The following is a 16,296-nucleotide window of genomic DNA, read 5'->3' as shown; positions in this document are numbered from 1 at the left end:
TTGTTGGTGATCAGGACTCCTAAAAACTTGAAGCTCTCGATCCTTTCTACTTTGTCCCTGTTGATGTAGACAGGGGCATGTTCTCCTTTGCGCTTCCTGAAGTCGATGACAATCTCCTTCATTTTGTTGACATTGAGGGAGAGATTATTGTCACCACAGCAGAAAGTTGTCCTTGAGGTTTTGCCATGGTACTGAGGTTATCCCCAAACAGGAAGTGAGGCACTGCCTTCAGAACACCCTAAACTCCCAGAGAATTGAAAAAAACAGCAAGGATGAACAGATTCCTTTAGTTTGCAGAGTGTGAAACAATGTGTATGGATGTGTGCTGCTTTGAGCATGTATAAAAGGACCACATTATGAACCCGATGGATTGTCATCAGTTGGTTGTTAGTGTAACCAATCGCACACTTAGGATTGTTTTTAGCTTTGCCTTCTCCATGGCAACACCTCGGGCAATCAGAGTCGCATTCCCAGCCAGTCAGTACTCTTTACCCACTGTGGTGTCGAATTTTGTTGTGATGGTTTGAAATTTGATGTCCCTGCAATTGTCCTGATGAGTGCGAGACGAAAAGCTTCAACATTTCTCCCCTTTTTCACCAACTTTCAGTTTCTGTGCTTTGGGACGGCTATATAAATGCCAATCTGTTTTCAAGAGTGACCTCTTTGAACTGAGGTTTTTGGCGATGGGCCTTAACATCCACTCGTGGGGTTCGATGTCCAACTTTCCAATGAAGCCACTGGTCACACTTTGCTACACTGAAGGCGCTATATAAATGCAAGAAGTTAGCATGCAATGTTTTTGCTTTTGGATGCCAGAGGTTGGCTGTTCTGTATCTCTCGCTGAGCAAGAACCAGCTTCAGGTGGTTGGAGATTTGGCTCTGGCCGAGGGAGAAAGCAGAGCTGACCAATTCTGAGTGTGCCAATAACAACACTAACAGAGAGTTGAAGAGAATCGATCGAGCCGAGGAAGGATGTCCCCATCTGAGGAAGGAGATCTTTATCTGAGGAAGGAGGTCTTTACCTGAGGAAGAAGGTCTTTACCTGAGGAAGGAGGTCTTTACCTGAGGAAGGAGGTCTTTACCTGAGGAAGAAGGTCTTTACCTGAGGAAGGAGGTCTTTACCTGAGGAAGGAGGTCTTTACCTGAGGAAAAAGGTCTTTATCTGAGGAAGGAGGTCTTTACCTGAGGAAGGATGTCTTTACCTGAGGAAGGAGGTCTTTACCTGAGGAAAAAGGTCTTTACCTGAGGAAGGAGGTCTTTACCTGAGGAAGGATGTCTTTACCTGAGGAAGGAGGTCTTTACCTGAGGAAGGATGTCTTTACCTGAGGAAGGAGGTCTTTACCTGAGGAAGGATGTCTTTACCTGAGGAAGGAGGTCTTTATCTGAGGAAGGAGGTCTTTACCTGAGGAAGGAGGTCTTTACCTGAGGAAGGATGTCTTTACCTGAGGAAGGAGGTCTTTACCTGAGGAAGGAGGTCTTTATCTGAGGAAGGAGGTCTTTATCTGAGGAAGGAGTTCTTTACCTGAGGAAGGATGTCTTTATCTGAGGAAGGAGGTCTTTACCTGAGGAAGGAGGTCTTTACCTGAGGAAGGAGGTCTCCATCTGAGAGAGAATGTCCTTGCTATAGAGGGAGTACAGTGGAGATTAACCAGATTGATTCCTGGGATGGCAGGTCTGTCATATGAGGAGAGACTAAGTCAGTTAGGATTATGTTCAGAAGTTTAAAAGAGTGAGAGGGGATCTGATAGAAACTTATAAAATTCTAACAGGGTTAGACAGGGTAGATTCAGAAGGAATGTTCCCGATGTGGGGGAGTCCAGAATTAGGCGTCATAGTTTGAGGATAAGGGGTAAACCTTTTAGGACTGAGGTGAGAGTGGTGAATGTGTGGAATTCACTCCCACTGAAAGTAGTTGAGGGCAAAATATTGTGTGATTTCAAGAATAACAGTCTATTTATTAGTCACATGTAGGCTTACATTAACACTGCAGTGAAGTTACTATGAAAATCCCCTAGTGCTCCGGCGCCTGTTCAGGTAACACTGAGGGAGAATTTAGTGCCCTAACCATCACATCTTTTGAACTATAGGAGGAAACCAGAGCACCCGGAGGAAACCCACCCAGACACAGGGAGAACGTGCAGACTCCACACAGACAGTGACCCAAGCCAGGAATCGAACCCAGGTCCCTGGCGCTGTGGGGCAGCAGTGCTAACCACTGTGCCGCCGTGCCACCCACGAATAAATTTTAGGGGCTAAAGGGATTAAGGGATATGAGGAGAAGGCAGGAACAGAATATTGAATTTGGTGATCAGCATGCTCAAGATAAATGGTGGAGCAGACTCGAGGAGCCGAATGGCCTAAACCTGTTTCCAATTTCTATGATAATGTGGCTCATTTAGGTGTGCTCGGTGTAACATACATTTGGAGAAGGCAATTGACCATCTGCAGACAATAGGAACAATAAAAGAGGGACAGTTGAAACTATGTTTAAAATGTTGTGTTCCTGTCTCCAGGTCCATGTGTGGCGGGGGTGGTAGGACTAACCATGCCGCGGTACTGTCTGTTTGGAGACACCGTCAACACTGCGTCCCGGATGGAGTCGACAGGACTGCGTAAGTAGCAAGCTCAGGAAAGAGGAGGTTCATTGACTGACACCAAATTACAGTATTTTCCAGCAGCCATGCACCCGACTGAGGACCCATCCTGTAACTGGTACTCCCCCCTGCCACCGAACGACTAACCTCGGGATCTCCCTGTGCACTTAATGGGGGAAATCTATTAAAATATATATCCAACTCCCCTGCTTCCTGGACGATAGAGTTCCACAGACTGAGCCCCTCGATTAGATTCCAGTCTGTAACTCAGTCCCAGGTATCTGTTATTCTATATATAAACCACCCTGAACCCCTCGATTAGATTCCAGTCTGTATCTCACTCCCAGGAATCTGTTATTCTATATATAAACCATCCCGAACCCCTCGATTAGATTCCAGTCTGTAACTCACTCCCAGGTATCTGTTATTCTATATATAAGCCACCCTGAGCCCTTCGATTAGATTCCAGTCTGTAACTCACTCCCAGGTATCTGTTATTCTATATATAAACCATCCCAAACCCCTCGTTTAGATTCCAGTCTGTAACTCACTCCCAGGTATCTGTTATTCTATATATAAGCCACCCTGAACCCCTCCATTAGATTCCAGTCTGTAACTCACTCCCAGGTATCTGTTATTCTATATATAAACCACCCTGAACCCTTCGATTAGATTCCAGTCTGTAACTCACTCCCAGGTATCTGTTATTCTATATATAAACCACCCCGAACCCCTCGATTAGATTCCAGTCTGTAACTCACTCCCGGGTATCTGTTATTCTATACATAAACCACCCTGAACCCTTCGATTAGATTCCAGTCTGTAACTCACTCCCAGGTATCTGTTATTCTATATATAAACCATCCCGAACCCCTCGATTAGATTCCAGTCTGTAACTCACTCCCAGGTATCTGTTATTCTATATATAAACCACCCCGAACCCCTCGATTAGATTCCAGTCTGTAACTCACTCCCAGGTATCTGTTATTCTATATATAAACCATCCCGAACCCCTCGATTAGATTCCAGTCTGTAACTCACTCCCGGGTATCTGTTACTCTGTATACAAACCACCCCAAACTCGTCGATTAGATTCCAGTCTGTAACTCCCTTCCAGGTATCTGTTATTCTATATATAAACCACCCTGAACCCCTCAATTAGATTCCAGTCCGTAACTCACTCCCAGGTATCTGTTATTCTATATATAAACCATCCCGAACCCCTCGATTAGATTCCAGTCTGTAACTCACTCCCGGGTATCTGTTATTCTATATATAAACCACCCTGAACCCTCCGATTAGATTCCAGTCTGTAACTCACTCCCAGGTATCTGTTATTCTATATATAAACCACCCCGAACCCCTTGATTAGATTCCAGTCTGTAACTCACTGCCGGGTATCTGTTGTTCTATATATAAACCACCCTGCAGCCCTCGATTAGATTTCAGTCTGATTCAATCTTGGTCTGTTTCTTTTGAACAATGAACTAAGAACTGTCCAGCACAGGAGCAGGCCCTCCAAGCCTGTGCCGATCCTGATGCCCTAACTAAACTAAAAACAAAATCTTTTGCCCTTACTTGGTCTGTATCCCTCTATTCCCTCCCTATTCCTGCACCCATCCAGATGTCTATTAAATGTTGCTAATGTGCCTCCATTGGCAGCGCGTTTCAGGCACCCACCACCCTCTTTCTGAAAAACCTCCCTGCATATCTCCCTTAAACTTTCCCCCTCTCATCTTGAACCTGTGCCCCCGCTTTGTAATTGACTCTTCTACCCTGGGGAAAAAGCCTCTGACTATCCATGCCTTTCATAATTTTGCTGACCTCTATCTCCCCTCAGCCTCTGTCTTTCCAGTGAAAACAATCCTCGTTTATACCATCTGTCCTCACAGCCAACACTCTCGAGACCAGCAACATCCTGGTGAACCATCTTTGCACTCTGTCCGGATCTTTCACGTCCTTCTGGTCGTTTGGCAATCAGAACTGTGCACAATAAAGGCAGCACGGTGCACACTGTTTTGCAATTTTATTCTGAAAGTATTGAGTCGGGAAATGTTTGGCACTCACTGAGTTTCTACTGCTCGGCTTTATAATGTACAAAATATTTGTCAAGCCCTTGTAAAGTGCGTTTCTTAAAAGCTGTATTTTACAGCTGTATTGAGAATGTGTTGGTGAGTTTTTTTTGCTTCTTCACAGCACCAAGGACCCAGTTCGATTCCTGGCTTGGGTCACTGTCTGTGCAGAGTCTACAATTCTCCCTTGTGTCTGCATGGTATTCCTCTGGGTGCTTCGGTTCCCTTCTACAGCCCGAAAGATGTGCTGGTTAGGTGGATTGGCCATGCTAAATCGTCCCTTAGTGTCCAAAGATGTGTAGATTAGGTGGATTGGCCATAATTAATTGCCCCTTAGTGTCCAAAGATGCAGGCTAGGTGGATTGGCCATGCTAAATTGCCTCTTAGTGTACAAAGATACATAGGTTAGGTAGATTGGCCATAATAAATTGCCCCTTAGTGTCCAAAGATGTGCAGGTTAGGTGGATTGGCCATGCTAAATTGTCCCTTAGTGTCCAAAGATGTGCGGGTTAGGTGGATTGGCCATGCTAAATTGTCCCTTAGTGTCCAAAGGTGTCATGGTTAGATGGATTAATCGGATTAGGGGCATTGGCTATGCTGAACTCTCCTGAACAGATGCTGCAGTGCGGGAACTACGGGATTTTCACAGTAACTACATTGCAGTGTTAATGTAAACCTACCTGTGACACTAATAAATAAATTAATTATTATTGCAAATGGGCTGTAACCAAGAGGTTCTACGTGTTTTGCCAACTCTTGTACTCATTGTCCTGGTTGATGAAGGCAAGCATACCGCCTGCCTTCTTAATCAGCTTGGCCACGCGGGTTGCCAGATTTAGGGAACCGTGGACCTATACGCCCAGATCCCTCTGTATGTTAATGTTGCTCAGGGTTCTGCCATTTACAGTGTAATTTACTCTGCACTGTTTGTTTGTGGTGATAATGGATGATGTCTCTGTTTGCAGCGTACCGAATCCACTTAAGTCAGAGCACAGTTGACATCCTGCGGGGCCTCGATTTGGGCTATCAGATCCACCTGAGGGGCAAAACTGAACTAAAGGTAATCGTGGTGTTGTAGGTAAAATAATACCTCGAAGACTGTTAGTGAGTCAAAATACAGTGCTTTTTATTGCAAAGCTTTGGGGAGAAACTGGCTCCGATTAAGGCTTACCAGACTTCTCCTAGAACACAGACACAAGTGGTATTTATACGTTATTAGCTCCAGCAGGAATTACGATTCAAAGTTCCGATTCCAGCCAGACCTCCAGATCTTCCTTCCTGGGTCGTGATGCAGCCCCAGAGTGAATCAGGAATTACAGTCCTGCAGTCAGGACACAGGAAATTCCCTTCTGCAGCAGTACCGGCATCCCTGTCTTTGAAGTTACTTGTGCGATCGTGGCTGTCCCAGCAGGACTCTTCCTGTTAAAAGCCGGGATCATAAACTACCATCTGTGTAACGATGTCCCACTAACACAAATAGGTAAGATTTGCAAAGTCTACAAAATAACAGTCATATTAAACTATCAGCTGTTATAAAAACGAGAGTTAAAGTATGTGAAACATAAACAAATAACTTATATTACTGCCACAAACAGTATGAGCAGTGTAAACTTGAGAAGATCAGTCATGAGGAAGGGTTATATTTGTGACATATTCTTGGTACAAAATCCATTAACCCTTTCCCTTCAGGTACAAGATGCATTCAGCTTTTCCCTACTTCAGTGGGAACTTAGGGGTTTGGAATGTGAGTTTGTGAAGAAATGATTGGAGATGTTAGGGCAGGCGTAACAAAGTGTTTTGTTATTCACTCATGGGCGTCGCTGGCTGGGCCAGCATTTATTGCCCATCCCTAGTTGCCCCTTGGAAGGCAGTTGAGAGTTAACCATATTGCTGTGGCTCTGGAGTCACATGTAGGCCAGACTGGGCAAGGACGGCAGATTTCCTTCCCTAAAGGAACCAGTTTTTCCAACAATGGGCCATCAGCAGATTCTTAATTCCAGGTATTTTTCATTGAATTCAAATTCCCCCATCTGCCATGGTGGGATTTGAACCCGGGTCCCCCAGAACATTAGCCGGGTTTCTGGATTAATATTCCAGCGATAATACCACTATTGGCTCCCCTGGCGTGATTCTGGGTGAGGTGATGTTGAAATGTTAGTTCAGGTCCAGTTTAGAACATTGTGTTCAAATCTTGGTGCCGTGCTTCCCGGAAGGGTGATGTACAGCCTTTGCAGAGAGTACGGAAGAGATTGGCTGGAGAATTGTGCCAGGGATGAAGGGTTACGCTTGTGTGCTGTTCCTCCCTGGAGCAGAGGTGGTTAAAAAGGTGGGAATTTGATTAGAAGGGTTCGGAATCACAAAGAGTTTGGACTGGGTGTCAAAGGAGCAACTGTTTACCAAGGGCGAAAGGCTGGATAACAAGGGAACTTGGATAAGTCAGAGAAACAGAGGCCACGTGAGGGGGGGCGGAATCTTTCTCCGGCTGTGAATATCTGGGATCTATCAGAGTCAGTGGCTGGGATCTATTGGACAGAATGGTCAGAATATGGGATCCACCAGAGGGAGTTTTGGGATCTGGGATCTATCAGAGGGAATGGTTGGGATCTGGGACCTATCAGAGGGAACAGTTGGGATCTGGGATCTATCGGTGGGTGCAGTTAGGATCTCAGGATCTATCAGTGGATTCGATTGGGATCTCAGGATCTTTCGGGGGAATGGTTGGGATCTGGGATCTATCAGAGGGAATGGTTTGAATCTGGGATCTTTTGGACGGAGTGGTTGGGCTCTGGGATCTATTGGAGGGTCTGATTGGAAGCTGGGATCTATTGGGGGGAGATCTGGGATCTATAGAGGGAGTGGTTTGGGATCTGGGATCTATCAGAGTGAATTTTAGGGATCCAGGATCTTTTGGAGAGAGTGGTTGGGATCTGGGACCTATCAGAGGGAGTGATTGGGTTGTGGGACCTATCAGAGGGAGTGGTTAGGATCTGGGATCTATCAGAGGGAGTGATTGGGTTCTGGGACCTGTCAGAGGGAGTGGTTAGGATCTGGGATCTATCAGAGGGAATGGTTGGGTTCTGGGATCTATCAGAGGGAGTGGTTGGGAACGGGGATCTATCAGAGGAGTGGTTGGGGTCTGGGATCTATCGGAGGGAGAGGTTGGGATCTGAGATCTATCACAGGAGTGGTGGAGGCAGATTCAGTTGGGGGTTTTGTAAGGGAATGGGTGAGTAATAGAAGGAGGTGGAGTGCCTGGGATGTGTGGGTGGTGGGACGGGGAAGGGTGGAGGTTTATAAACGGACGGCTGTTTGAAAGATCAGTGCTCTTGTCTGGGTGATGTGAGAATGAAGACTAGGGGAGGGCTGTTGTGAGTGAGTCAACACGCTCGCGTACAATGCATCAGTGCTTTGAATGGGAATGTGGAACGCTCTCGTGGTTACTGTTACCTGTCTGTTTTCCGAAGGGCAGAGGCATTGAAGACACTTTCTGGCTCGTGGGCAAAGAGGGTTTTACAAAACCTCTCCCGACTCCCCCAGACCTGCTACCTGGGTAGGTAACCCCATCCCCTTCCCACTGTGACTGGCCAGTGTGTGCGTGCTGAAAGACTGAAGGGCTGATCCATCCAGAAGTTTAAGGAGATACACGGATTTATTGGTGCTGACAGAGACGAAGTCTCCCGTCTGGTGGGGATGGGGTCAGCGGGAGGGGGTTCAGAACAACGAGGGCCCAGAACCTACAGACTGGAGCCCGGTTGTTCATGGAGGAAGGTGAGAAAGGACTTCCTCATCCAGAGGGGAATGGGATCGAATCCCACATTCTCCCCACTCCCCATGGGATCAAGTCCCACACTCTCCCCCACTCCCCCATGGGAGCGAGTCCCACATTCTCCCCCACTCCCCTGTGGGAGCAAGTCCCACATTCTCCCCACTCCCCGTGGGAGCAAATCCCACATTCTTCCCACTCCCTATAGGAACAAGTCCCACATTCTCCCCCACTCCCTGTGGGAGCGAGTCCCACATTCTCCCCACTCTCTGTGGGAGCAAATCCCACATTCTCCCCACTCCCCATGGGAGCAAGTCCCACATTCTCCCCACTCCCCCCATGGGAGCAAGTCCCACATTCTCCCCACTCCCCGTGGGAGCGAGTCCCACATTCTCCCCACTCCCCCCATGGGAGCAAGTCCCACATTCTCCCCACTCCCCGTGGAAGCGAGTCCCACATTCTCCCCCACTCCCCGTGGAAGTGAGTCTCACATTCTCCCCACCCCCATTGGATCAAGTCCCACATTCTCCCCACTCCCCGTGGGACCGAGTCCCACATTCTCCCCACTCTCCCATGGGAGCGAGTCCCACATTCTCCCCCAATCCCCCGTGGGAGCGAGTCCCACATTCTCCCCACTCCCCGTGGGAGCGAATCCCACATTCTCCCCTCTCCCTACAGGAACAAGTCCCACATTCTCCCCACTCTCTGTGGGAGCAAATCCCACATTCTCCCCACTCTCTGTGGGAGCGAGTCCCACATTCTCCCCACTCTCTGTGGGAGCGAGTCCCACATTCTCCCCACTCTCTGTGGGATCGAATCCCACATTCTCCCCCACTCCCCGTGGGAGCGAGTCCCATATGTTCCCTGGGTAAAAAAAATCCTGAGTGAGTTTACAAGTGTCTGCCTGATATTTACCACCCCCTTTGGGGACTGCCCCTGCAAACATCTCTGTGTCGACCCCACCAAACCCTCTCATCAACTCAAGCACCTCGATTGGGTCAGTCCCTCGGTCTTTTTTCTAGATAAGTGAGCCTGGGCCTTGTTCAATCCTTCCTGAGGTTCCTAATCGCTGTGTTGCTTGTAAACCTTTCTTCCTCCAGTGCCTCTTGTGTCCTTTCTCGAACATGTTGGTCTGACGACGACACAGTTTAATTTGCTTTCTCTTTTTCCATCCTCAGAGCCAGTAACCACGGCATTAGTTTGGATGAAGTACCCCCAGAAAGACGACAGAAGCTGCTGAAGGTTCGGAATATGAAATAGGTATAGATTACTGAACCTTATTCTCATTATTGCTGCTGGCACAAAGCTGTCTCGTTCCTTGTCCATGCTTCACGTTGACTGAGTTCCCTCCATTAGGTCAACGCTCTTGTCATCCATGCCCTCCTCCTATCAGTCCACAAGAGGTTGTGAATGAAGCCCAATCCATCAGGCAAACCAGCCTCCCACCCATTGACTCCACTTCCTGCTGCCTCGAGAAAAGCAGACAGCATAATCAAGGACCCCACACACCCCGGACATTCTCTTCCACCTTCTTCCGTCAGGAAAAAGATACAAAAGTCCGAGGTCACGTACCAACCGACTCAAGAACAGCTTCTTCCTTGCTGCTGTCAGACTTCTGAATGGACCTACCTTGAATTGAGTTGACCTTTCTCTACACCCTAGCTATGACTATAACACGACAGCGTGGTGACACAGTGGTTAGCACTACTGCCTCACAGTGCCAGTGACTCGGGTTTGAACCTGGCTTGGGTTCACTGACTGTGCGGAATCTCTACGTTCCCTCCGTGTCTGCGTAGGTTTCCTCCGGATGCTCCGGTTTCCTCCCACAGTCTGAAAGACATGCAGGTTAGGGTGCATTGACCTGAACAGATGCCGAGTGACAAGGGGAATTTCACAGCAACTTCACTGCAGTGTTAATGTGAACCTTACTTGTGACACTAATAAATAAACTTTAACTACACTCTGCACTGTCTTCTTCTCTATGAATGGTATGCTTTGTCGGCATAGCTCACAAGAAACAATACTTTTCACTATATCCCGATACATGTGACAATAACAAATCAAATCAAATCCTTCTCCCCTATGTACTCTATGAATGGTATACTTTGCCTGTATAGCATGCAAGAAACAATACTTTTCACAGTATCCCAATACACGTGACAATAATAAATCAAGTCAAATCCTTCTCTCCTACGTACTCTATGAACGGTATGCTTTGTCCTGGGAGTGTTTGAAGGGGGACAGTGTAGAGGGAGCTTTACTCTGTATCTCATCCTGTTCTGTACCTGTCCTGGGAGCGTTTGATGGGGACAGTGTAGAGAGAACTTTATTCTGTATCTAATCCTGTGCTGTAGCTGTCCTGGGAGTGTTTGATGGGGGACAGTGTAGAGGGAGCTTTACTCTGTATCTAACCCCGTGCTGTACCTGTCCTGGGAGCGTTTGATGGGGGGACAGTGTAGAGGGAGCTTTAATCTGTATCTAACCCCGTGCTGTACCTGTCCTGGTAGTGTTTGATGGGGACAGTGTAGAGGGAACTTTAATCTGTATCCAACCCCGTGCTATACCTGTCCTGGGACTGTTTGATGGGGGACAGTGTAGAGGGAGCTTTATTCTGTATCGAACCCCATGCTGTACCTGTCCTGGGAGTGTTTGATGGGGGGACAGTGTAGAGGGAGCTTTACTCTGTATCTAACCCCGTGCTGTACCTGTCCTGGGAGTGTTTGATGGGGACAGTGTAGAGGGAACTTTAATCTGTATCCAACCCCGTGCTATACCTATCCTGGGAGTGTTTGATGGGGGGACAGTGTAGAGGGAGCTTTACTCTGTATCTAACCCCGTGCTGTACCTGTCCTGGGATTATTTGATGGGGGACAGTGTAGAGGGAGATTTACTCTCTACCAACACACAGGACACAAACTTTACAAGATGGGTGCGGTTCAAAACACTGGTTAATAGACTGCAGATATTTTAAACTTATTTTCCTCAGATAGGAAACGCCACAGGGTTAGCCTACCTTGAGAGATTCGCCTCATTATCAGGCAAACGGTGAGAAAGAGGATTAATAAGATTCCAACTGTCACCATGGACACAAGGAGGTACAGAATGAAGTGCTAGGGTGTAGAGAAAGATCAACTTAATGCGAGGTAAGTCCATTCAAAAGGTTGACAGCAGCAGAGAAGAAGCTGTCCTTGAGTTGGTTGGTATGTGACCTCAGACTTTTGTATCTTTTACCTGATGGAAGAAGGTGGAAGAGAGAATGTCCGGGGTGCGTGGGGTCCTTGATTATTCTGGTTGCTTTTCCCGAGGCAGCGGGAAGTGTAGACAGAGTCAATGGACAGGAGCGTGATGGATTGGGCTACATTCACGACCTTTTGTACCGATGCAGAGTAGTTAAGGCTGAAGCTCACTGAATTAGACAGATTTAGATCTGTTTAACTCACAGGTCCTCCGGTCTGGAGAGGAGCTTCTTCTGGTCCATATGGATGTCGAAGACTTAGATCAACCTAAGAAAGATGTTCTGCTGAGGGAGCATGAGCAGCTAGGGGCAAAAAATATTCAAAAATTGTTGGGTGCAGGTGGGAAAGCGGAACTAAGACCATGATCAGGTCAGCCATGACCTTTTGAATGGCAGGGTCGGCTCGAGGGGCTGAATGGCCTACCCCTTATTCCTATGATGGTTCTCTCTATTTTCTGTTGGTTTTTTTTTGATGTGGAGTTGCCGGCATTGGACTGGGGTAAACTCAGTCAGAAGTCTCACAACACCAGGTTAAAGTCCAACAGGTTTATTTGGTAGCAAAAGCCACTAGCTTTCGGGCCTCTGACCCTTCATCAAGTGAGTGGAGAGTTCTGATCACAAACAGGGGATGTAAAGACACAAACTCAGTTTACAGAATACTGATTAGAATGTGAGTTTTTACAGCTAACTAATTCTTAAAGATGCCGACAATGTGAGTGGAGAGAGCATTAAGCACAGGTTAAAGAGATGTGTATTGTTTCCAGACAAGACAGTAAGTGAGATGTTGCAAGTTCAGCCAAGTCATGGGGGTTACAAATAGTGTGAATGAACCCAAGATCCCGGTTGAGGCCGTCCTCATGTGTGGAGAACTTGGCATTACAAGCATTCTCCAAGGCAGCCTTCACGACACACGACAGCGCAGAGTCGCTGAGCAGAAACTGATAGCCCAGTCCACCATTGACCACAAAATCAGGGCCAATCCCATTGCCCCGCTCCCTCTCGCAGAGGAACAATGGAGGTGAATTATTATCTCAAAATTCAGACCATTTCCCCCCCAAGGGTGTCAACTGGGGTCTTTCCTTTGGCCTCATGGGATAGAGGATCACAGAAGAAGAGGGCGAAAACCCTCTTGGGCAGTGCCCCAGATCACCAACTCCTCCGAGTTCCCCTCCAGCCCATCTCAGCATGGCACCTCTGCGCCCTCTCAATGACTCTCACGTCCTGTGATGACCAGAGCCGGACACAGCATTGAATTGAGTTGGACGACACTACTGCTGCCTCATAATGCCAGGGACCCGGGTTCAATTGCGGCCTCAGGTGACTGTGCGGTGTTTGCACATTCTCCCCGTGTCTGCTAAATTACCCCTTAGTGTCCAAAGATGTGTAAATTAGGTGGATTGGCCATGCTAAATTGCCAATTGATGTCCAAAAATATTTGGACACTGTCCAAAGATGTGCGGGTTAGGTGGATTGGCCATGCTAAATTGCCCCTTAGTATCTAGAGATTGCAGGTTAGGTGAATTGACCATGCTAAATTACCCCTTAGTGTCCAAAGATGTGCAGGTTAGGGGGATTGGCCATGCTAAGTTGCCCCTTAGTCTCCAAAGATGTGAAGGTTAGATGGGATTGAGGTCAGTGCAGACTCAATGGGCCAAATGGCCTTCTGAACTGTAGGGATTCTATGATTCTAATCTCGTAATCAGGGTTCAGTATTTAATCCCCCGACAGCCCGAATCTGATGAGGAGAGCAAGGCTTTTCATCAGGTCTATTAGCTTGTTACGACTAGTGGTACAATGGGTTAGCACTGCTGCCTCACAGTGCCAGGGATCCCGTTCGATTCCTGACTTGAGACAGTGTCTGTGTGGAGTCTGCGCGTTCTCCCCCTGTGTCTGCGTGGGTTTCCTCCGAGTGCTCCGGTTTCCTCCCACAGTCCGAAAGACGCGCTGGTTAGGGTGCATTTACCCGAACAGGCACCAGCATGTGCTGAGTAGGGAAATTTCACAGTAACTTCACTGCAGTGTTAATGTCAGCCTTACTAATAAATAAACTAACTTTTTACACTGTGGAGATTCAATAATATTTTTAAAAAAGACTGCATTTCAACAGTGACCTTTGGGGAATACCAGATTACTATCTTCCGGTCTGAAAAAGTAACTATCACAGTTCGCTCTTTATTAGGAACTCAGAATGAAACTTATTCACTATTTATGTTTAGTTCCTGAAACCAATCAGTGTTGGAGATCAGAATTCGACATTTATGTTCTGTTTGACAAATTAACAGATTAGACCTACGTCCCTCCTTGTGTTAGCTTTTCTGTGATCATCTTTATCAGATCACAATTTGCTGTTAGCCCGCAGACACAGTTAAAAAGATTGCAAAACCGGATGTTCTCAAGTGGTAAGGACCGAACCAGTTCTTTTCAGGGGGGGGGCGGTTCCGGGAACGAGGTCTGCAGTCCGTCAACAAACGCTTGGGGTCAGAGGGATTGCCACATTTTGCAAAGTGAAATAAAATCTGCAGCTTAAAAGGATCAGGTTCAGGAGCAGTATTCCTCTCTCAAGAAAAGAACTAAGAAAATTACAGCACAGGAACAGGCCCTTCAGCCCCTCCAAGCCTACACCAACCGCGCTGCCTGACTGAACTAAAACCCCCTACCCTTCCAGGGACCATATCCCTCTATCCCCATCCTATTCATGTATTTGTCAAGACGCCCCTTAAGAGTCACAAGCTTCCACTACCTCCCCCCAGCAATGAGTTCCAGGCAACCACTACTCTCTGTGTTAAAAAATCTGCCTCGTATATCTCTTTTAAACCTTGGCCCTCGCACCTCAAACCTGTGCCCCCTAGTAATTGACTCTTCCACCCTGGGAAAAAGCTTCTGACACTGAACATCAGACTCAGATTCCAGGGATAGCTGGCACAATTGGGCTGGTTTTCGAGTAATATTTATGCAGGACCCTCCTGTAGCCCAGGGCACTAATAAATTAGGTAGCTGATGGACCTTTGCTCTGAGGCCAGTTTGATAAAAGCGTGCTGGCAGATGAGGGGGTATTAGAACAGGAAACCAACAGATTGGTCGAGGTGGAAGGGTTTAAGGAGAGTCTTAAGGGATGATTAAGAGACCAAGAGAATACAGAAAGGATATGATTAAACTAGAAAGATTATACACAGCAAGACCCCACAATACAGGGTTGGGACGTCTTGTTGAAGTTGTACAAGACATTGGTAAGGCCACACTTGGAATACTGTGTACGGTTCTGGTCACCCTATTATAGAAAGGATATTATTAAACTAGAAAGAGTGTAGAAAAGATTGAGAACATAGAACAGTACAGCACATACAGGCCCTTTGGCCCTCGATGTTGTATCAAGCTATGTCCGAACCCAAGCTATCCCACTCCCTATCATTCTGGTGTGCTCCATGTGCCTATCCAATAACCCCTTGAAAGTTCCTAAAGTGTCCGACTCCACTATCACAGCAGGCAGTGCATTCCGCACCCCAACCACTCTTTGAGTACTAGGATGCTACCGGGACTTGATGGATTGAGGTATAAGGAGAAGCTGGATAGACTGGGACTTTCTTTCCCTGGAGTGCAGAAGGCTGAGGGGGTGAACTTATAGAGGTCTATAAAATAATGAGGGGCACAGATCAGATAGACAGTCAATATCTTTCCCCAAAGGTAGGAGAGTCTAAAACTAGGTTTAAGGTGAGAGGGGAGAGATACAAAAGTGTCCAGAGGGGCAATTCTTTCACACAGAGGGTGGTGAGCGTCTGGAACGAGCTGCCAGAGGTAGTAGTAGAGGTGGGTACAATTTAGTCTTTTAAAAAGCATTTAGAAGGTTACAGGGATAAGATGGGTATAGAGGGATTTGGCCAAATGCGGGCAATTCGGACTAGCTTTGGTGTTTAAGAGAAAGGGCAACATGGACAAGTTGGGCCGAAGGGCCTGATTCCATGCTGATTTCTCACATGTATTGGGATACAGTGAAAAGTATTGTTTCTTGTGCGCTATACAGACAAAGCATACCATTCATAGAGTACATAGGGGAGAAGGATTTGATTTGATTTATTATTGTCACATGTACTGGGATACAGTGAAAAGTATTGTTTCTTGCGCAGCATACAGACAAAGCATACTATTCATAGAGTACATAGGGGAGAAGGATTTGATTTGATTTATTATTGTCATATATACTGGGATACAGTGAGAAGTATTGTTTCTTGCGCGCTATACAGACAAAGCATATTGTCACAGTACATGTGACAATAATAAATCAAATCCTTCTCCTCTATGTACTCTATGAACAGTATGCTTTGTTTGTATAGCACGCAAGAAACAATACTTTTCACTGTATCCCAATACACGTGACAATAATAAATCAAATCAAATCCTTCTCCTCTATGTACTCTATGAACAGTATACTTTGTCTGTATAACGCATGAGAAACAATACTTTCAATGTATCCCAATACACATGACTGTGACTAATCAACATTCTGTGGTTTATTATTGACCTAAAATTGAACTGGATCAACTACATAAATACTGTGGCTACCAGAGTAGGTCAGAGGCTGGGAATCCTGTGGCGAGTAACTCACCTCCTGACTCCCCAAAAGCCTGTCCAATATCT

General features: G+C 46.7%; 1 protein-coding gene across 1 annotated transcript in view; it reads left to right on the top strand.

Annotated features, from left to right (window-relative positions):
• LOC145337132 (retinal guanylyl cyclase 2-like) overlaps nucleotides 1-10,420 on the top strand; it is a 46,633-nt gene extending 36,213 nt beyond the window's left edge. Inside the window, exons 15-18 of the mRNA XM_080181911.1 lie at nucleotides 2,514-2,612; nucleotides 5,632-5,726; nucleotides 8,131-8,216; nucleotides 9,608-10,420. Of these exons, the coding sequence (XP_080038037.1) occupies nucleotides 2,514-2,612; nucleotides 5,632-5,726; nucleotides 8,131-8,216; nucleotides 9,608-9,689 (362 nt within the window). The 3' untranslated portion in view covers nucleotides 9,690-10,420. The remainder of the gene's footprint in view (nucleotides 1-2,513; nucleotides 2,613-5,631; nucleotides 5,727-8,130; nucleotides 8,217-9,607) is intronic.
• The last annotated feature ends 5,876 nt before the right edge of the window (nucleotides 10,421-16,296 follow it).

The sequence above is a fragment of the Carcharhinus amblyrhynchos genome, unplaced genomic scaffold (genome assembly GCF_965287045.1).
Source record: "Carcharhinus amblyrhynchos unplaced genomic scaffold, sCarAmb.v2.hapA scaffold_43, whole genome shotgun sequence".
Taxonomy (NCBI): Eukaryota; Metazoa; Chordata; class Chondrichthyes; order Carcharhiniformes; family Carcharhinidae; genus Carcharhinus; species Carcharhinus amblyrhynchos.
This window is presented reverse-complemented; position numbering and strand designations above follow the sequence as displayed.